This window comes from Copadichromis virginalis, linkage group LG5 (assembly GCF_057382275.1).
Source record: "Copadichromis virginalis isolate Kocher_CV1m ecotype Utaka linkage group LG5, C_Virginalis_male_GT1.1, whole genome shotgun sequence".
Taxonomy (NCBI): domain Eukaryota; kingdom Metazoa; phylum Chordata; class Actinopteri; order Cichliformes; family Cichlidae; genus Copadichromis; species Copadichromis virginalis.
This window is the reverse complement of record NC_140622.1, coordinates 12,680,303-12,703,218: the sequence shown is the minus strand read 5'-3', so window position 1 is coordinate 12,703,218 and position 22,916 is coordinate 12,680,303. Positions and strand designations below refer to the sequence as shown.

The 22,916-nt window shown below is 42.0% G+C and overlaps 1 protein-coding gene across 1 annotated transcript in view; it reads left to right on the top strand.

Annotated features, from left to right (window-relative positions):
• Positions 1–2,960: 2,960 nt before the first annotated feature.
• Positions 2,961–22,916, top strand: part of LOC146709039 (inter-alpha-trypsin inhibitor heavy chain H3-like) — a 41,153-nt gene continuing 21,197 nt past the window's right edge. Inside the window, exons 1-12 of the mRNA XM_085456003.1 lie at positions 2,961–3,166; positions 3,357–3,386; positions 3,640–3,663; positions 7,378–7,532; positions 7,684–7,788; positions 7,885–8,047; positions 12,865–12,975; positions 13,080–13,208; positions 13,312–13,425; positions 13,508–13,676; positions 13,786–13,911; positions 14,024–14,205. Coding sequence (XP_085312129.1) covers positions 3,053–3,166; positions 3,357–3,386; positions 3,640–3,663; positions 7,378–7,532; positions 7,684–7,788; positions 7,885–8,047; positions 12,865–12,975; positions 13,080–13,208; positions 13,312–13,425; positions 13,508–13,676; positions 13,786–13,911; positions 14,024–14,205 — 1,422 coding nt within the window. The 5' untranslated portion in view covers positions 2,961–3,052. The remainder of the gene's footprint in view (positions 3,167–3,356; positions 3,387–3,639; positions 3,664–7,377; positions 7,533–7,683; positions 7,789–7,884; positions 8,048–12,864; positions 12,976–13,079; positions 13,209–13,311; positions 13,426–13,507; positions 13,677–13,785; positions 13,912–14,023; positions 14,206–22,916) is intronic.

Below are 22,916 nucleotides of genomic sequence, written 5' to 3'. Positions count from 1 at the left end.
CATATGTGTGTGTGTGTGTCTCTGGCGAAATTCAGTATGGTTCCGACAACAGTTTTATGTTAATGTATAATCCTTGATATGTTTTGTGTGTGTGTGTGTGTGTGTGTGTGTGTGTGGGGCGGGGGGGGGGGGGGGGGGTTCGCCCGGGGCGCGAAACAGGCTAGGACCGCCACTGCCTCTGGTTGTTTATGGCTCTGTGCAGAGGATGCAGAGGCTGCCCAGCATGGTCCATAATGTCCATATTGCACCTTAACTTGTTTTTATATAAGTGCGTGGAATGAGTCTTCAGTTGAATGTTTTTTAATAGGCAAAAAATACTTAAATAAGTAAATGGCAAGTAGAATTTTTGTCTTTTTTTTATTTTTGCTGATCCGAAAATTGATCCGATCCGTGACTTTAAAACCGTGATCCGATCCGAACCGTGAGATTTTTGATCCGTTGATAAGTGTAAAAAAGTTTTGAACATTTTGAGGTGTTTGGTTGGGAAGGATTGGGGCGCGGATAGGGAGTCCCTGAGGGCTATATACACTGGATTGTTAGATTATGGTTGTCTGGCATATAATTCGGCAGCAGACACTTCTCTTAGCAAGCTAGATTTGATTCAGTATCAGGTGTTGAGACTTTGTACAGGGGCATTTAGGATGACTCCCACTGTAGCCTTGCAGGTGGAGATGGGGGAAATGCCACTAGGGTTGAGGAGGGAACAGTTTAAATTGACATATTGGGCAAACTTACAGGGTCAGGGGACGGGTCACCCTACATTAGATGTACTTAGACCTTGCTGTGAGATGGGCAGTAGGGAGTTAAAGAGCTTTGGATAGGTGGTGGGGGGAAGAGCTAGGGAACTTAAATTGGACCACTTAGACATATGTCGGTGAGTGCCTGCAATCCCTCCATGGATACTTCCTGAAGCAGCTGTAGATTTTTCTTTGAGAAGAGTAAGGACGGGGCAGGTGGTCTACACTCAATTCAGGGTTTCATAGATCAGTATTATGGGTATGTGCAAGTATATACGGATGCTTCAAAGAATCCAGCTAGTCAAGTGAGGGTGGCAGTAGTAATTCCGGACTTTATGGTAAAAATTGGGAAGAGGATTAATAATGGATTGTCTGTGTTTACAGGAGAAATGATAGCGATTCTATTAGCAGTGCAGTGGGTGGAAGATTTTAGGCAGGTAGATGGCAGAAACAGTGGGAAGAAGACAGGAGGGGAAGGTGGTTATATAAAATTCAAAGGGGGGTGGGAGTGAGGAGATCCACAAGAAGGAGTAGGCGAGAGGAGGTGGTGGTGGTGTCAAGACTGAGATTTGGGCATACGGGTTTGAATTCCACACTGTTCTTGATAGGGAAACATGCATCAGGGAAATGTGATTATTGTGGAGCGGATGAAACTTTGGAGCATGTTATTTTGCAGTGTCGGAATTATATGGTAGAGAGGAGACGGTTGGTCCAAAATCTCAGTAGCATTGCTATGAAACTTGATCTTGTAGATTTACTGCAGAAGGAGTCAGGGGATAAATGTTATCAGGCATTGTTTCAGTTTTTGAGAGAAGGAAGGTTGTTTGGGAGGATATGAAGTGGGTTTTTTTGTTTGTTTTTATTTTGTTTTGTTTTTTAGCGTGATTTCTGTCCACACTCCATACCAGTGGTGTCAGTAATGCACCATGCAGTTGTTTGCCAACCGCCAATAATACGTAAAAGAAGAAGAAGAAGAAGCGGAAAAAAGTGCGAGAGAGAGCGTGAGAAAAATAAAAAAAATAAAAATCCATTGGGAGCGGTTTCGCGTCGCTCACTTCAAAGATCTGGCTCTCCTCACTATTTCCCCTGTTTATAGTAAGTGCCATGCACAGATCTGTATAAACGTGGCAGCATGTGTTACTGTTGCTTATTAGCCCATTATCATTGTTCGTTGTAGCGGAAGATGTGAATTGCGGACTGTTTTTGCTGAAAACCTCTGTTGTTGTGTATGCTTGTTTTCGCTATTACTCCGCCATATTGTGTGAAGATTTTTTTCTGTTACTGTCTGTAAAAGTTAACTACTGAACGACATGCAGTACTTAAAGTATTATTTCATTGCTGTGGAAAGTTCGTGACTGTGTCAGCTAACATCTGCAAGTTAAAAATATGTTTTTGTCCGTTAATGTTATGTAAAGTATTGTCACTATATACAGACGCGTGAGAGTGAGAGCTGCGTGTCCGTGCCATTCTTTCACTTCTCCTCACTATTTCCCCTGTTTTAGGGAACAACATTGGTCTGTTTCCTCTCTAATCATTCTGACAGTTTTTATAGGCCAGTCCTTCATTTCACAACTGTGCTCCAAAGCTGAATTTGTCACTATCATGCAGTCAATTTATGTGCTTTACATCCCTCATGTCAATCACCATCTTTGTGCCTCACAGGAAAATTGAGGGTCATGTGTTTGTCGGAGAGGTGAAGGAGAAAGAGAAAGCTAAGAAACGGTAGGAGAAGGCTGTTTCCTCTGGACAGACTGCTGGACTCGTCAAGTGAGTCGTCCAGATGAACCAGAAAGACAGATTGTACAAATTAACTGGAGCTGTTAATGTGTGATAGTGTGATAGTCTTGTTGTTGTTGTGTTTTTACTTTTTTAATTTGTTTTTATTTGTTTACAGGGCTTCTGGAAGAAAGCACTGTAGTTTTCAGTCTCTGTCAATATGGTTGGGGAAGCCTGCAGTCAGCTGAGCCTGAAGAAGTCACTTGGATGAGTGATGAAACGTTTCTCCCACTGAAAACGTTACGTCCAGATGAACAGAACCAACTTTTTCAGATTTCTTTCTTGATCTTGAAACCATGGATGTCGATTTTATTGTCACTTTGCTAAGTGTTTAAATAAGTGTCGATTGGATTCACTCTCCCAGACTTCCACAAACTAGCAAATATTATCTTTGTGGTTCACAGCACTGGACACTCCTGGACACTGAGCTTAGGGCAGCTGGTCAATATAGGAAAACACACAGATACGTGTCCCTCCCACAGGACACTGAGAGTTTTGCTCTGCACTGAAGTCAGCCAGTGTTCAGTCAGAGTTTGATCATGTCTGGACTGTTGGGTGTTCGCCTGCTGCTGCTGTGGGGCTGCGCCTGCCTCTGGCTGAGCAGCTCAGCCTCAGGAGCTCTGGTCATCTCCAGGCACGATGAAGCCATACAGGTAACGTCAAACACTTTTGTGATATGAAACTGAAAAAACATTTTGGTATGATTTTGACAGCATTGTCCTCAGAAAGTAGTCCTGTAATTTAATTTAAAACAACAAAGCAAAACTTAATCACAAACTGTCTGAGTTTTTTCTTAAAACTTACTTCATGTATTCTCCATAATATCCTGTGTGTGTATTTCAGGAAAGAAGAGGAGCTGCCAGATCACTGCAGGTACTTGGCAAACGATTCGCATTAAAAAAAAACAAGGCAGCACTAAGATCTACATTTCCATCGTATATTTATGTATTTGTCAGTTTACCAGTAGATATGTTTTAAAAAATGGTGTGATCTGTGTTATGAAGTTGAGCTGATATGATGCAGTACTAGAAACTGCAGTTTAACAGTGATTTAAACCTAATGAGGTGTTTTCACTAAGACAAAGAGACTATGTGTGAACTGAATCTATCGCCCTTTTTTCTTACAGAAAAGAAGTACAAATGAAGCAATGGTAAGAAATGTATCCATTCATATTCCTGGTGATGATAATGGTGATGGGAGATAATTGATTTAATTCAGATTAACAGATCAGATTCATGGAGAGAAACCTGCTTGTTGTTCTCGATGGGATGTGTGGATAAGCTCACAGGGACCTGAAGTGATGGCTGCCAAATAAACTGTGTGATCAAAGTGTAGTGTCGGGGCTGCTGATTAATCTGTAAAGATTTCTCCTGTCTTCTATTACTTTCCCCAAATGAGCAAACTCATTATAACAGCCTCTCATTAGGGCTGTGCGATATGACCAAAATATCATATCCCGATATAAGAATTCTATCGTCCCATAACGATATAAATCACAAAAATTTAACATTTTCTGTAAATTCTGTGAATCTCGGGCAGCTCGACTTGCGTGAAGCATTTCCAGCTGCGCGTCCTTTACCTGGAGTCGAGTGTTTTAACCGATGCATGAAACGATACATTTTTAGATATAAGTTGTAACTGCCGCTGTTTTCTTTGTATTCATTAGACGGCGTGCTGCGGGGAAAAGCCTGTTCTAACGTTTATGAAAAGTCCCAACAGGATCTTGAGCTTTATTGTGAAAGGTTTATGTGGAACATAAACAAGCGGACACGCGAAGGTGTTACCGTCGCTGTTGCTAACGACAACGCATAAAAACAGGCGCTTGTCCGTCAGTAGTGTGGTTATATTAAATATAAGAGAAAGAGAGAACTTTAAGAAATTAATATAGTCACTACAGTCAGTGGCGTGCCAGCGGGGTGGCCTGGGGGGGCACAGGCCATCCCGCAACCAGGCTGGCCACCCCAGGTGCCACCCCGAAGCTAAAACAATAAAATTCAATGAAATATCAAATGTACGATTTATGTTTTCACAGTGAAGCTCAGATATCCGATTGTAAGTGAATGCAGCATCGGCTTCTGCACTATGAGCATCATGTTAGCAAAGGAAGGAGAGCCGGCACCGCAAAAAACAATTTTTCGGCAAAAGATTAACAAGTTAACATAGCTGGACTGGCCATCAGGCATACCGGGCATTTACCCAGTGGCCTGATGACTTTTTTTTTTTTTTTTTTTTTGTAATGGCATGAACAATGACAGGTGGTGGGCTGGCCAGATGCTGGCCGATGTGTAAAAATAACTCAGTTGTTTGGTGGTGGCTATGGCGGAGCTTCCACAGAGGCCAGCAGGTGGATGAGGGAAGGGGAGGCAGGAGGAGGAGAGACCCGAGGAGGCCGCCGGCCCAAGTGTCAGGTGAACTGAATTTCAGGTAAGAAGTTATGACCTGCAGTCTGTCTGGGTCAGATATAAACCAAGTTTAGGTGGAGTTTATTTTCGTTGTGCTGACTTTTTACAGTCAGTTACAATAACTCGTTCTGCGTGCTAGCTAGTATGACGGAGTTTCTATACAGCTGGGTGGGTGCTATGATGTTATTGATAGTGAACTTTATTTTATTCATAAGGTTAGTTAGTAGAGTTGCCAACGGCTCCTTAAAAAATGGAATGGTCCCTCATTCAGAGAAAATATTACATGTTTCGTATTGAGCTGAGAGGGGACGCAGTTTGTCCCGTACTTCAGCTAGAATGAAAAAAAAGACACAAAGCTGGATTTATTCTGTGTCTTTGCTGCACAGCTGCCTCTTCTTCTCTCATTCTCTCCCCCTCCCTCTCCTGTTTCTACTTCAATCATGAAACTGATCAATGATCAGCTGATCGGCTTTCCTCTCTTGTTTGTTTATCGCCCACTTTGCGCCAGAAAGAGGAAACCAGCGGATTTCCCGCTAAACAACAGCAGCATGTTTAAGCTTGATCAGCTGTTGTTAGAATTTATTTAATATTAATTTCTAGTATCAGCTGATGTTTGCTGGAGCCACAGCTGTAAAGCTGCTGGTCATGATGTCGGTTTGGATATCTGGTGAGAGGGAAACATGAAGATGAAACCAGGAGATGTCCTTACTGAATCATCAGAGCTGAACAGGTGATGGAGAAACAGGTTTACCTTTTAGGTGACATGAATGAGTTGAAGGGAAGTTATGAACGGTTTCTGAGAGACAAATAACACCAGGATCCTTTTCTAAGTAGCTGACAGCTGATAGCTGTGCAGGGGCGGATCTAGCAAAGTGTTTCCAGGGGGCCAGGTAGGGCATTAACAGGGAGAGGGGGGCACAAAGAAATACTTTACTTTCTTATTCTCATTTAAAATGTCTCACTTTTATTAAATAATTATCTGAATCTTGCAAACAAAGTTTTTATCTGGCATAAAATGTATAGAAATCATGCATATACCAACAAGACTGTACATCACTGTCACAACAGCATTTGTTTTCATTCAAAGGCTTTATGGCTTTAATACATGGTGGGCCGGTCTCTAGTCAAAATGCCCGGGCTGATTTTTTTTTTTTTTTGTCCCAGTCCAGCCCTGCAGGTTAATACTGGCAGTGTCACCATGCCAGCTGACTGTATTTCATCATCAGCCAGTATTGTTCTTTATACATCAATATTACCAAAGTTTACCATAAGGCAGCATAGAAAGTATTTACTTGCTTTCAGGTTTTATTCAAATGTTAGTCTTTTCAGTTTTTTTCCCCACTTTTTCCTGTTTCAAAATCAAACACCAGTTTGTGAGAAGATTATCTTCTTTTTTTAACAGGCAGATAAAGTTTTGCATTGGCTAATTTGCCCAATTGTATGTTAAAAATGTTCGTATTTTAATATTCAATAATGTTTTTGCCCAAAACATATGTGCACTATATCTCAGTAAATATACTATGCAAATATTGCTGTCCTTGAATGCTGAATAAACACTGACAAAGCACTGATTGTATCTCTTGTACTTTATCGACGCAGTATCTAAAAACCGTAGTGGTTAAAATCTCATTCTAATAAGCGTTAAAAGCGCATTCGGTTATTAGGTTTATAGGGTTATTGAATTATGGTTAATGGTTGGTAGAATTGTTTTTAACATTATCTGCCAATTACATCTGCCACCCTTCTCCAAATCTGTGCCCATACCTGGCCCCCCCCAACAAAAATTTTCTAGACACGCCACTGACTAAAGTGACCATCAGAACGATGGAAAAAATATTGCCGTCAACAGTTTATTTTGCGACACCACGAAACAAACGACAGCGTAAAATGAAACGATAGATGTTTTTATATTGTCATCCGATATGTATCGTTATATCGAACAGCCCTACCTTTCATTACTTTGAAAGGCTTTTTTAATTCAAACACTACACTTGATATAAACTAGACCTCATTAATGTATAAACAAATAGGAATATGTGAGTTACCAAAGGTCAGTTTGGCAAAAAAAATCCCACCCAAAACAATGCTGCAACATGAAAGGAGAACGCAAACTCCTTTAAACAGCAGGTGGACATATTAAGCTAGTCCATCCAGATGAACAGCACACAGGTAAAATTTGTAAAATACTCTCAGCTCAGTTTAGTGATGTGATACAAACAAGGAGTATTTAAAAAAAGGGTCAAGAGATTATAAATTGTACATTTATGCAACACCTGCTGCTTTTGTGAAGATCTGAGCAGAGTAACAATTGTGTTTTAAACAGAAAATAAAAGGGCAGCTCTTTTCTTATATGCTGATTCATTACACATGTGAGAGAGTTGATTTAATTCAGATTAAAAAATCAGATTCATAGAGAGAAACCCATTTTTATCTTCCTACATTTCCTTCTGTCTCTGTCTCAGGTGGAGGTGCACAGTGTGACAGTGGACTGCACTGTGACCTCTTGTTTTGCCCACACTGTCATGACCTCCAAGGCGTTCAACAAAGCAAGCTCGTCACAGGAAATCTTTTTTGAAGTGGAGCTGCCCAAGACTGCTTTCATCACAAACTTCAGCATGTTAGTCTGTTTCCTCTCTAATCATTCTGACAGTTTTATAGGCCAGTCCTTCATTTCACAACTGTGCTCCAAAGCTGAATTTGTCACTATCTTGGTGTCCATTTATGTGCTTTACATCCCTCATGTCTATCTCCATCTTTGTGCCTCACAGGGAAATTGAGGGTCAGGTGTATGTCGGAGAGGTGAAGGACAAAGAGAAAGCTAAGAAACAGTACGAGAAGGCTGTTTCCTCTGGACAGACTGCTGGACTCGTCAAGTGAGTCGTCCAGATGAACCAGAAACACAGATCATGTAAATTCACCGGAACAGCTCTCAGATATCTCTGCGACATTTTTGTTGTTGTTATTTCCAGGGCTTCTGGAAGAAAGATGGAGAAGTTTTCAGTCTCTGTCAATATTGCAGCTGAAAGCAACGTGACCTTTGTCCTGACATATGAGGAGCTCCTTCAGAGGAAACTGGGCCGATATGAGCTTTTGACCAGAGTCAAACCCAAAACACTGGTTCAGGACTTTCAGGTGAATCCAGGTTGCACAAACATGCAGTCAGCTGAGATTGAAGAAGTCACTTGGATGAGTGACGAAACATTTCTCCCTCTAAAAACGCTAGGTCCACACTAACAGAATCCACAAATGAACTTTTTGGGATTTCCTTACCTGGATGATTGAGCATGCATTAAGACAGGGGTCACCAACACGGTGCCCGCGGGCACCAGGTCGCCCGCAAGGACCACATGAGTCGCCCGCGGGCCTGTTCTAAAAATAGCTCACCATAACAACTTACCAGTAAGCTGCATCTATTTTTATTTTTTCTTGCTATTTTTTTTTTTAATCACAATTGCATTGGTGTTAATTTGTTAGAGATAATATATAAAAAATGTTTATTATTAAATATTAGATCATGATCTAATATTTATAGTGCTAGCTGGTCTCCACGGAAACAGTTGCCGTGAAGACCAGCAAAGGCAAAGGTGAGGAGATGAGGAAAACATGGCGGAAAAAGGAAGAAAACATAATTTTCACAGTTAATGGGAGGAAGAGTTCTTTTTTACCACTGTGAAAGATTCATGCGTGTGTCTCATTTGCGGGGCAACTGTGGCAACAGCAAAGCGGCACAACGTGGAGAGACATTTCCGAACGTGTCACACAAGCTACCATAGGGCTGCTCGATTATGGCAAAAATGATAATCACGATTATTTTCACTGAAATTGAGATCTCGATTATTTGACGATATTTATTTAACCCTTACGACCTACTATAGAACCAAGTCCGCCAGAGCTTATATTATTATTATTATTTTTTTTTTTTTACATGTTGTAGTGCCATTTGTGGGAGCATTTCAAGTTGCTATACATCAATACAACTGTTATAGCCCATATTGTAATAATATGTATGCATTAAGTCCATAGTAATTACATTAATTGCAAAAAAGTACAATAAACTACAAAAAAATAGAAAATCGTTTTTGGTTTTTTTTTTTTACATATATTTCTACTTGGAGAAATTTAAGAGGTTTATCCCTCAAAACTTGAAATACAAAAAAAGTTGCAAAAAATAGTTTACAACAACAGGAAATTTATTTTAAGTGTCTTCATAGTTTTATTTTGGAGATACACCAATTTTTATATACTGCAGGAAAAACGAAAAAACAATCCTATTATGCAAATTTGCAAAGAAAACAGCAGGTGCATCAAAATAAACCATTTCCAGCAGTACAATTCGAGTTCTAAGCATCACAGAAACTATTCAGAAAAGTATAGAGTCAAACATGACTTATAAAAACACCAGTATAGGCAATTAAGACCTACAAGTAAAAAACTACATTTCCGCGAAAATGACGTCACTTCCGGTTTCGGGCAGGAAATGGCGCACATGCGATAGTTCGCGACTTCCAGTGTTGCCAACTTTGTCGCTATATTTAGCAAGTTTTCAGACCCGCTAAAAAAAAGACGTGAAAGCCCTTATTGCTTTTACTCTCAACAAGTAGCGGGTGCTGTGACGCAGTCAGTTCTTCTTTTACTCTTATGCTGTTTTGTGGATCACAAGGTTTAAAACTACTTATAAACACACACACACAAAGTAACTCCACCAGAGCGCCTATTTCGGGTCACTTTTGCCGGTCCAAGCCCGGGTAAAGGAGCAGGGTTGGAATTGTGACATTAAAAAAAACAATAATTGCTAAAAGAAATTTAATTTGTAGTTCTAAATAAATTCTAAATGCATTTAGGACGTTTTTTACTCACTTTATGTCTCCAACAACATAGGTTACAATTAGATTAGCATGACCTATTATGCAAATTTGGCGATGACGTCATTTAGCGACTTCTAGCGACTTTTAGGACAACCAATAGCGATTTTCCTTACTGAGGAGTTGGCAACACTGCTGACTCCGTTTCACTGTGGGAAGTGTTATGAACAGCTGATCGGATCACAAAGCGTGTTTCTGGAATATTATGTTTTTGTTCCTGCAAGCGCTTTTTATGCAATTTTTGCAAAGCTTTATGTGGAAGGAAACCGTGACCGAGGACAAGCTGATGGCATCAGATGTAAGTACAACTCCTCCGGTTTCATATGCAAAACAAATTATTGCGCTAGCTTACACTGTTCAGGTTCTACAGGGATTTAAAAATTGTTACACAAAACGGAGCGTGCTGCTCTGACCGGCTTTAAAGGGTTAACGATGACAACGTATTGAATAATGACTTTAAAAAATAATATAAAATAGTGTGCAACACCACTGAAGTTTTTTTTACCTCTCTTTTCAACCAGCGGCAGTCACTCTCCTCTCCAAATAACTTCTGCTTAGCTTTCCGAGCTTCCCTCGGGTCCTCTTAATCAGCGGTCTCCACCCTTTTTTGCGCCACGGACCGGTTTATGCCCCACGGACCGGCTTTTAAGGTGTCGCGGATAAATGAGGGAGGGGCCAATAATCGGCTCAGTCATTTTTAATGATCGTTGAAAGCCCAGATCGTAATCGTGATTAAAATTCGATTAATTGAGCAGCCCTAAGCTACCATGCTAACTACCCAAAGGGCAGCACACTGCGAGCGGAAAAGGCCCGCGAATTAAAGGCAGGTTTGAGCAAACAGCAGTCTTTTTTCACGAGACCGGTGAAAAACTCTCAAAAAGCAACCGAAGCCTCATTTAGAGCTACACATTTCATGATTAAGAAAAAGAAGGCATTTTTAGACTGGGAGTATTTCAAAGAAGCAATGATGATAATTGCAAAAACTGTGCTTAAAGACGAGAAATATGGAAACGATGTAATCTCCACTCTCTCTGATGTCCAGCTGGGGGCAACTACAATTGTTAGAAGAGTGTCGGCTATGTCCGGGAACTTGGCCGATCAGTTGGATCAGGATCTGGCAAAGTGCAGTTGGTTTAGCATCCAGTGTGACGAGTCCGTCGACAGCAGCAGTACAGCACAGCTGATGGTCTTTATCCGGATGGTATTTGATGGTTTCTCCACAAAAGAAGAACTTCTGACACTACTGCCGCTAAAGACAACTACGAAGGGAGTTGACATCTATAACGCGGTGAAGGAGTTTTTCGCGAAGAAAAAGGTACCGTTGGAAAAGCTGGTATCAGTGACTACCGACGGGGCTCCTGCTATGATCGGCCGACATACGGGATTCATCGCTCACTGTAAAGGTGACACAGAGTTCCCAAACTTCATGCATTACCACTGCATCATTCGCCAGCAGGCGTTATGCGCAAAGGTGATCGGCTTCGAGCACGTCATGACTCCCGTCGTGAAGATCATAAACAGCATCCGCTCCAGAGCTAAACAGCACAGAACATTCAAGGTGCTATTGGAGGAGCTGTCAGCTGAATATGGTGACCTGCTACTACATACGGAAATCCGATGGCTCAGCAGGGGACGGATTTTGCTTCGTTTTTTGTCACTTTTGGGTGAAATCAAGGAGTTCATGCAATCCAAAGGGGAAGACACATCTCTGCTGGAGGACACTGAGTGGACACTTGACCTTGCGTTTTTAACAGACCTTACTGGGAAACTGAACCATTTGAACTGTGAGCTGCAAGGCAAAGGTAAGACTGTTGCTGACATGATAAGTGCTTTAAATGGATTTAAAGCCCAGATGAACATTTTCTCTGTGCATTTACAGAGAAAAAAGGTGCTGCACTTTCCCTCTGTGCAGATGGTGCTGAAAGACAATGCTTCTGCATCTGAGACTTTTGACAAAGTTGCAGAAAAGTACACTCAAGTCATAAACCGACTTGGTCAAGAGTTTGAGAACAGGTTTTGTGACCTTGATCAGCTTGAGCCATGTGTCTCATTTGTTTCCAATCCTTTCATGAATGTGGACACAACATGCATTGCTGAGCAACTAAGTTCAATGTTCAGCTTGGATGCTGGACAGGTGGAAATCGAAATTGTAACATTGCAAAATGACGTCCACCTCAAAGCCTATCTGGGTGCACCAAACTTTTGGTGCCTTGTTGACACAGAAAAGTACAGTGGTGTGTGCACAGCAGCTATGAAGGTTGCCAGCCTGTTTGGTTCAACCCATCTTTGTGAATCAGCCTTTTCTGACATGAACTTCATCAAGAACAAACACAGAACACGCCTCTCCGATGCACATCTGCAAGACTCACTCAGAGTTGCAGTGTCAAGTTATACCCCAGATTACAACACACTGGTGAACAGCATGCAATGCCAGGTTTCCCACTAACAGACAAAGAAAGCCATATTAGATGTTCTCAGTGGCAACATTACAGTGTCATGTCAAAGTTGAATTTAATTATTGAAAAACAAATGTGTTTGTTAAGTGTAACATGTGACAATTTGCTTTAAAATGCTGCCAATTTGGTGAAAAGTTCTGTAAAATTTGAAAGTTGATTTTTTGTATGTTACATACATACAAAAATAATGTATGTAACAGTGCATGATTTGTTAAAATTTGTTAGTGGTAAGTGAAAATGTTGTAGAAGTGATCACTTCAAAATGTAAATACTTGCAGAGACATATAGAAATAAAGCGTTGCATATTGATATTTATGTTTCCTACCTTGTTTCCTACTTGCATTCTTTATAATTATGGTGAAAAATAATTAACATAATTAGTGTCCGTACATAGATGAATATCATTAATTATTAATAATAACACATAATTAAGTTAAACTGAGGAAATTTGTTATTTGAGAAGTGTGTGTCAAACTGGTAGCCCTTCACATTAATCGCTACCCAAGAAGTAGCTCTCACTTTCAAAAAGGTTGGTGACCCCTGCATTAAGACATTTTAACCCCCATAGGGTGATTTCCTGATTTACATTAGAAATGATCTCTTGTCTCCATGTTTGCCTTTGTGGAAACAGATTGTGACAAACATCTATGAGCCTCAGGGCATTTCTTATGTTGACGCCCATGCAACCTTCCTCTCGAATGAGCTGCTCCCTCTGGTGGAGAAAACTGTCACAGACAGAAAGGTACCTTCATACAATAATAAACCTTCTGATTATTGTGCTGCATTTTATTGCACGGTTGAATCTCAGTTGGGATCATAATTGTGTATGTATTATTCCCTTTTCAGGCACACATCTCCTTCTCACCAACCATGGAGCAGCAGAGGAAGTGTCCAGGTTGTGATGGAACACTTATTGATGGAGATTTTATTGTCAGCTATGATGTGAAGCGAGAGAAGAACCTTGGGGACATACAGGTCAGTGAAAGCTTCAAGTACTGAATAAGATCAAATTGAAAAAGTGATTTATTACACCATTGTTTTAAAATTCATTACTTTTTGGAATCTGTCTCTTCTTCAGATTGTAAATGGATACTTTGTGCACTTCTTTGCTCCTGAATTACCCAAACTCCCAAAGAATGTGGTCTTTGTAATTGATATAAGTGGATCAATGAGTGGAAGAAAGATGGAGCAGGTAAGAAGTTGTTCTGACCCCTGATGTGCTTCTAATATGTCAAAGTTCATGTGGACACACGTCATCCTCTGACTCTTTGTAGACAAGAGAAGCTATGCTGGCCATTCTTCAACAAGTCCATGAAGACGACCACTTTGCCATCATCCTGTTTGATTCTGTTATTGAAACCTGGAAGGATTCACTTACCAAAGCAACAAAGGAAAACATAAATGAAGCCATGAATTACATCAAAAGAATGCGTAGCGGAGGAGGTAAGAAATACAAAAAAACAAGTAAACAAAACAAAAAAACAAACACCTAACAGCACAAAAACATTAATAGTTTATGCATTTTAAAACATGAATTGTGTTTTTCTTTTAGCAACCAATATTAATGATGCAGTGTTGACTGCTGTACACATGCTGGTCAAAGACAGACAGATGGAGAGGCTACCAGAGAGAAGTGCTGATATGATTATATTACTGACTGATGGAATGCCAAATGAGGGTAAGTATGTAGAGTGCAAACATACCATAGGCTAGATTATGTTTGTTCAGCATTTAACATTACATTGCGTTTAGCATTTTTATCATTGTGTGTTGCATGCATGCATTTTTAGGAGAGCGCAACACTGGCAAGATCCAGGAGAATGTGCGTACAGCTATTGGGGGAAAAATGTCTCTGTACTGTCTTGGATTTGGAAATGATGTGGATTATTCCTTCCTGGATGTGATGAGCAAACAAAACAAAGGCCTGGCCCGCAGAATCTTTGAAGCTTCAGATGCTGCTGCTCAGCTCCAGGTGCGAGTTCCTCTTCCACACTAATCTGTGTAGCTCCCTTATTTAGAAACCTTTAGATAATAACTTCTTCCACAGTGTAACCTCGTGTGCTTTATCCAAACATACTTTCTGCTAAATCACCTGCAAATTATAATTAGAATAAATGCAGCCTGTTTGTAGCTTTGGAAACCAGAATCACTGAGTTGGAATCCCAGCTCCAGACCCTTGAAAATCCTGCAGCTAGCCAGAGCCCTGTAGTCCATGTGGGCAACGATAGCTTGGCCATCGTTAACAGCCCCCCAGCAGCTTGTACAGAGCAGCAGCAGTGATGGGATTTCCGGCTCTTTTTAGAGAACTGGCTCTTTTGGCTTGACTCACTAAAAAGAGTTGGCTCTTTCAGCTCCGAACCGGCTCTTCAGGTTGTTTTGTTGCTTTAATTAATTTATTATTAACAATAATATAAAATTATGCACAAAAGGAATTACTAATATAAAAAAGTGGGTTTATTTATATATGTTTATATATAAATATATGCGGTGGCCCCAGAGACAAAACACGTACAAACTACAAAAAGCACATACAAATTCTAATGCGCATTTCTAGCATTAACTGAACTTCCAAAACAGAGCTATCTAGATCACTTAAATTATACAATTGAAAGCATATGTGTATTGTTTGTGTATTTATACACAAGCACTCATATCAATCAGTCAATCAATCAATCAATCAAGGCTTTATTCGCCACGTGCAGGTTGCCCTGCTGTGAAATAGCATCACATGGGGATACAGGTCGGAGATCGGTAGCGTTACAGAAAAAACACTGAAATATACACTACAATGGGAAAGTACAAGAGGGAAAAAAAGAGACCTCCACTCATGCTGGGCTCCTGGGAGGACAGCATGAGAACAGGAAACAAAAAAACTCCTCTGCACAAGGGACCAGGAAGCAGAGTTGCAGTCTTACACGCCTCTCTGCAGCTTCTCTCCTCCTGCTACCCCCCCCAAAAACCCGTCTCCATAGAGACTGTGTCAGCTCCCAAAAAGACAAAAAACAAACTAAAAACCAGCAACAAACAACTTAAACATAAACAATTACAAAGAAAGAACAATACAGTATCCACATCTGAACCAAAGAGTAAAACAGTGAAATGTAGATTATTAAATATTAGGTCTCTCTCCTCCAAGTGACTTAATAATTGATCAACAAATTGATTTACTCTGCCTTACAGAAACCTGGTTGCAGCAAGATGATTATGTTAGTTTAAATGAATCAACACCCCCGAGTCATTCTAACTACCAGAAATCTCGAAGCACAGGCCGAGGGGGCGGTGTGGCAGCAATTTTTCACACCACCCTATTAATTAATGAAAGACCAAGACAGACTTTTAATTCATTTGAAAGCCTGATGCTTAACATTGTCCACCCCAGCTGTAAAACTCAGAAACCAGTCTTACTTGTTATCATCTATCGTCCACCTGGGCCTTACACAGAGTTTCTGTCTGATTTCTCAGACTTTATATCTAATTTAGTTCTGAGCTCAGATAAAATAATTATTGTGGGTGATTTTAACATCCATGTAGATGCTAAAAATGACAGCCTCAACATGGCATTTAATCTGTTATTAGACTCAATTGGCTTCTCTCATTGTAAAAGAACCCACCCACCACTTTAATCACACTCTAGATCTTGTTTTAACATATGGCATAGAAGCGGAACATTTAACAGTGTTTCCTGAAAACCCTCTCCTGTCTGATCATTTCCTGATAACATTTACATTTACAATAATTGATTACACAGCGGTGGAGAGTAGACTTTATCAAAGTGGATGTCTTTCTGAAAGCGCTGTAACTAAGTTTAAGAATATAATCCACCCACTGTTATCATCTTCAATGCCCTGTACCAACATAGAGCAGAGCAGCTATCTGAATACTACTCCAACAGAGGTCGATTATCTTGTTAATAATTTTACCTCCTCACTACGTACGACTCTGGATACTGTAGCTCCTGTGAAAACTAAGGTCTCTAATCAGAAGTACCTGACTCCGTGGTATAATTCTCAAATACGTACCCTAAAGCAGATGACTCGTAATCTGGAGAGGAAATGGCGTGTCACAAATTTAGAGTATCATCATTTAGCCTGGAGAAATAGTTTGTTGCTTTATAAGAAAGCCCTCCGCAAAGCCAGAACATCTTACTATTCGTCACTGATTGAAGAAAATAAGAACAACCCCAGGTTTCTCTTCAGCACTGTAGCCAGGCTGACAAAAAGTCAGCTCTTTTGAGCCAACCATCCCTTTAACGTTAACTAGTAATGACTTCATGAACTTCTTCACAAATAAAATTTTTATCATTAGAGAAAAAATTACCAGTAATCATCCCACAGATGTAATATTATCTACAGCTATTCTTAGTACCATCGATGTTAAGTTAGACTCTTTTTCTCCAGTTGATCTTTCTGAGTTAACTTCAATAATTACTTCCTCCAAACCATCAATGTGTCTTTTAGACCCCATTCCTACAAAACTGCTCAAAGAAGTCCTGCCATTAATTAATTCTTCGATCTTAAATATGATCAACCTATCTCTAATAATGGTAAATGGTAAATGGCCTGCATTTGTATAGCGCTTTTCTAGTCCATAGGACCCCAAAGCGCTTTACACTACATTCAGTCATTCACCCATTCTCACACACATTCACACACTGGCGATAGCAAGCTACATTGTAGCCACAGCTGCCCTGGGGCGCACTGACAGAGGCGAGGCTGACGGACACAGGCGCCACCGGGCCCTCTGACCACCACCAGTAGGCAAACATGGGGTTAGTATCTTGCCCAAGGATATTTGGCATGCAGCCTGGGATCGAACCACCGACCTTCTGATTAGTGGCTGACCTGCTCTGCCACCTGAGCTACAGCCACCCCGGCACATAATCGGCTATGTACCACAGGCCTTCAAGCTGGCTGTAGTTAAACCTTTACTCAAAAAGCCATCTCTAGACCCAGCAGTCTTAGCTAATCATAGGCCAATCTCCAACTTTCCTTTCATATCGAAAATCCTTGAAAGAGTAGTTGTCAGACAGCTAACAGATCATCTGCAGAGGAATGGTTTATTTGAAGAGTTTCAGTCAGGTTTCAGAGCTCAGCACAGCACAGAAACAGCTTTAGTGAAGGTTACAAAAGATCTTCTTATGGCCTCTGACAGTGGACTCATCTCTGTGCTTGTCCTGCTAGACCTTAGTGCAGCATTCGATACTGTCGACCATAATATCCTATTAGAGCGATTAGAACATGCTGTAGGTATTACAGGTACTGCACTGCAGTGGTTTGTATCATATCTATCTAATAGACTCCAATTTGTACATGTAAATGGAGAGTCCTCTTCACACACTGAGGAGTTCCACAGGGTTCAGTGCTAGGACCAATTCTGTTTACATTATACATGCTTCCCTTAGGCAGTATCATTAGAAGACATAGCATACATTTTCACTGCTATGCAGATGACACCCAGCTCTATCTGTCCATGAAGCCAGATAACACACACCAATTAGTTAAACTGCAGGAATGTCTTAAAGACATAAAGACCTGGATGGCTGCTAACTTTCTGCTTCTTAATTCAGATAAAACTGAGGTTATTGTACTCGGCCCTGAAAAGCTTAGAAATATGGTATCTAACCAGATTCTTACTCTGGATGGCATTACCGTGGCCTCCAGTAACGCTGTGAGGAACCTTGGAGTCACTTTTGACCAGGATATGTCCTTCAACGCACATATTAAACAAATATGTAAGACTGCGTTCTTTCATTTGCGCAACATCTCTAAAATTAGAAATATCCTGTCTCAGAGTGACGCTGAAAAACTAGTTCATGCATTTATTACTTCCAGGCTGGACTACTGCAATTCATTATTATCAGGATGTCCAAAAAACTCGCTGAAAAGCCTTCAGTTAATCCAAAATGCTGCAGCAAGAGTCCTGACAGGGACTAGAAAGAGAGAGCAGATTTCTCCTGTTTTGGCTTCCTGTTAAATCCAGAATTCAAAATCCTGCTCCTCACATACAAGGTCTTAAATAATCAGGCCCCATCTTATCTTAATGATCTTGTAGTACCATATCACCCTATTAGAGCACTTCGCTCTCGCTCTGCAGGCCTACTTGTTGTTCCTAGAGTATTTAAAAGTAGAATGGGAGGGAGAACCTTCAGATTTCAGGCCCCTCTTCTGTGGAACCAGCTTCCAGTTTGGATTCGGGAGACAGACACTATCTCTACTTTTAAGATTAGGCTTAAAACTTTCCTTTTTGCTAAAGCATATAGTTAGGGCTGGACCAGGTGACCCTGAATCCTCCTTTAGTTATGCTGCAATAGACGTAGGCTGCCAGGGGATTCCCATGATGCATTGAGTTTTTCCTTTCCAGTCACCTTTCTCACTCACTATGTGTTAATAGACCTCTCTGCATTGAATCATATCTGTTATTAACCTCTGTCTCTCTTCCACAGCATGTCTTTTATCCTGTCTTCCTTCTCTCACCCCAACCGGTCGCAGCAGATGGCCGCCCCTCCCTGAGCCTGGTTCTGCCGGAGGTTTCTTCCTGTTAAAAGGGAGTTTTTCCTTCCCACTGTTGCCAAAGTGCTTGCTCATAGGGGGTCATATGATTGTTGGGTTTTTCTCTGTATCTATGAAGCGGCTTGAGGCGACTTTTGTTGTGATTTGGCGCTATATAAATAAAATTGAATTGAATTGGGGAAAAAAAGCACAAATGTCCACAGCACAACATTATGGAACACGTGACAAGCCACAGGGTCGGGTGGGGGGTGAGGAGTAATCCGAAGCAAACGCAGCAGCCATCCTGCTGTCGCGAAATCAATCAATGTAGAGCAGTGTCACAAACCACGGAGGCCCCAGAAAAGTGCAATCAACCGATGAGTTTATTAACAGCCCGGAGAAAACATCAACATATGTCTTCTGACCAAAATGCAGTGGGGTACACGCCCCCCCCATGGCGTCAATGACAGATTAAAATAGGTTCCAGACATTAGTCACAGTTAATCGTACATCTTTAATAGCTATAAGCAGACATAGAACTTCTCTTTTCTATAATACCTTCCATACAAGGTAATAAACTTCAAGCCCTCAGGGTCTCTGAGGCTAATTATTGACTCTGATCATCTATTACCAAGTAGAATAAAATATAGTAAGACACCAAATGAGTTGAGGCCTCAGGCCGGACACATTCCTAGATTATATGTATTATATGTACTGTAAGCATGCATTGCAGTTATCCTTCTATGTTCTAGTTTCCCTCAGCATGTATCACCTGGACAGTCACGCCAGTGAAGCTTAAGACCCTTAATGAACTGAACATCAACTCAAAATAAGCACAGATATGCAATGTGTATAAAATACGTCTAACCGTACTTGTAATAAAAGTTAACATAATGGAAGGATCCTCAAATGGACATCTTCAATAAACAAATGTAATGCAGTATCAATACTGTGAGAAATATTATTACATGAAATAATGCTGTAAAGAATGTTATTAATGCAATTATAATGATGCAGATTATATGGCAGCAATAAAAGAATTTCTGTATCTCCACACTGCCCAGCGCTACCATTCAGATCCGCCGTGTTCCCAGGAGGGAACAAGCATCGAAGGCGTTTGGAAAGAGAGGAGGGATGAGTGTGTGCATATCAGTGTATATGTATGTGTGTGCGTGTCCAGAGTTCAGCTGAGACAGTGTCCTTCGCCCTGCTAGGCTAAGTAAACAGTCTTCTTGGGGGCGATCGTGGCTCAAGAGTTGGGCGTTCGCCTTGTAATCGGGAGGTTGCCGGTTCGAGCCCCGGCTTGGCCAGTCTCGGTCGTTGTGTCCTTGGGCAAGACACTTCACCCGTTGCCTACTGGTGGTGGTCAGAGGGCCCGGTGGCGCCAGTGTCTGGCAGCCTCGCCTCTGTCAGTGCGCCCCAGGGTGGCTGTGGCTACAATGTAGCTTGCCATCACCAGTGTGTGAATGTGTGGATGACTGGATATGTAAAGCGCTTTGGGGTCCTTGGACGAGTTTACGGACACTGTCACCTCCTATATCCACTTCTGTGAGGACAGCATTGTGCCAGGGTGAGTTATAACAATGACAAACCCTGGTTTACTCCTAAACTCAAAAAGCTGTGGCTGGAAAAGAGAAAGGCGTTCAGAAGCGGAGACAGGGACTGCTACAGAGAGGCCAAGTACAGGTTCACTAAAGAAGTGGACATTGCTAAACATCAGCACTCTGAGAAAATGCAGCAGCAGATCTCAGAGAATGACTCGGCCTCTGTGTGGAAAGGTTTTAGGAATATCACAAACTACAAGCCTAAAACCCCCCACTCCACTGATGACTTGCTCTTAGCCAACACCCTTAACGACTTCTACTGCCGTTTTGACGAGCCATCAGGCAGCCTTCACACCTCCAACGGCCCCAACAATAGAGACACTTTGGACACTAATTCCCCCACCTCTCCCCCCTACATAGAGCCATCACCACCTTCAAACCGTTCACCTACAACACCCCCCTCCTCACCCCACACAAAAGAGGATTTCACACCACCTCCTCCCACCACAACTCTTCATATTCATGAAGCAGATGTGAGGAAGCAGTTTAAGAACCTGAATGCTCGGAAAGCTCCCGGCCCAGACGGTGTGTCTCCTGCCACCCTCAGACACTGTGCAAACGAGCTGGCCCCAGTGTTTTCTGGCATTTTCAACTCCTCACTGCAGGCATGTCATGTGCCTGCCTGCTTCAAGTCCTCCACCATAATCCCTGTCCCCAAGAAACCTAGGATCACTGGACTAAATGACTACAGACCCGTGGCTCTGACATCTGTGGTCATGAAGTCTTTTGAGCGCCTAGTTCTCTCCCATCTCAGGACCCTCACGGCCCCCCTCCTGGACCCCCTGCAGTTTGCATATAGAGCCAACAGGTCTGTAGACGACGCCATCAACATGGCCCTACACTTCATCCTGCAGCATCTGGACTCCCCAGGAACCTACGCCAGGATCCTGTTTGTGGACTTCAGCTCTGCCTTCAACACCATCCTTCCAGACCATCTCCGAGACAAGCTTTCCCAGATGAATGTGCCTGATCCCATCTGCCGGTGGATCACTGACTTCCTGACGGACAGGAAGCAGCATGTGAGGCTGGGAAAGAATGTCTCGGACTCCCGGACCATCAGCACCGGCTCCCCTCAGGGCTGTGTTCTTTCTCCTCTGCTCTTCTCCCTGTACACCAACTGCTGCACCTCCACCCACCAGTCTGTCAAGCTAATCAAGTTTGCAGATGACACCACCGTTATTGGACTCATCTCGGACGGGGACGAGTCTGCCTACAGGAGGGAGGTTGAACGTCTGGTGTCCTGGTGCAGCCACAACAACCTGGTGCTGAATGCCCAGAAGACAGTGGAGATTATTGTGGACTTCAGGAAGCACACAGCCCCACTCCCCCCCATCATCCTGACTGACACCCCCATCACCTCTGTGGACTCATTCCGCTTCCTGGGTACCACCATCACCCAGGACCTGAAGTGGGAGCCCACCATCACCTCCGTCATCAAGAAAGCCCAGCAGAGGATGTACTTCCTGAGGCAGCTGAAGAAATTCACCCTGCCAACACGGACGATGATACAATTCTACACTGCAATCATCGAGTCCATCCTCACCTCCTCCATCACCGTGTGGTACGCTGGAGCCACTATCAGGGACAAACAGAGACTGCAGCGTGTTGTGCGCTCTGCTGAGAAGGTGATTGGCTGCAGACTCCCATCTTTGCAGGACCTGTACACCTCCAGGACATTGCGGCGTGCAGCTCGGATCTCAGCTGACCCTTCTCACCCTGGACACAGTCTGTTTGACCTGCTCCCCTCAGGCAGGAGGCTCCGGTCCATTCGCACCAGAACCTCTCGCCATAAGAACAGTTTCTTCCCCTCTGCTGTTGGACACATGAACAATAACCATATGACTGTACCCGCCACTAACACATGACCCTACGCTGTGTCACTGCATCATTCTATGTTTGGCACTGATCACCACCTGCACTCATGTATATATCTTTCAACGTAGCACTCTTAATTCTTATTCTCATGTATATATCTCATGTATATCTCTTGCACATATCTTTCCACGTAGCACTTTTAATTCTTATCCCTACTTTTATTTTTTTCCATGTCTATTTAAGTGCTATTTATGACAGCATGTTTGCACTGAAGCACCGCAGCAATTTCCTAATGTTGTAAACCTGCTCAACATTTGGCAATAAACCCCATTCTGATTCTGATTCTGATTCTGAAATTTCAAAAATCCTGTTTCAGAATAATGTTGAAAAACTAGTTCATGCATTTCTAACTTCTAAAAAATTCTCTAAAAGACTTCAGTTGATCCAAAATGTTGCAGTGAGAGTACTGACTAAAAAGAGAGAGTATATTTCTCTGGGACTGGCTTCTCTTTATTGGCTCCCTGTTACATCACATACAAGCTCTTAAATACTCAGGCCCCGCCTTCTCTTAAAGACCTCATAGTAATTTAGCACCTCAGTAGGGCACTTAGAGCTCTCTTACTTGTGGTTCCTAGGTTATTTTAAAGTAGAATGGGAGGCTGAACCTTCTGCTTTCAGGCCCCCCTTCTGTGGGTTCGATTTCTGGCGCCAGACAAACATTGTCATTTTTTCTTTGATTTTATGTTTGGTACATCTTCATTTAAAGCACTGCAGTT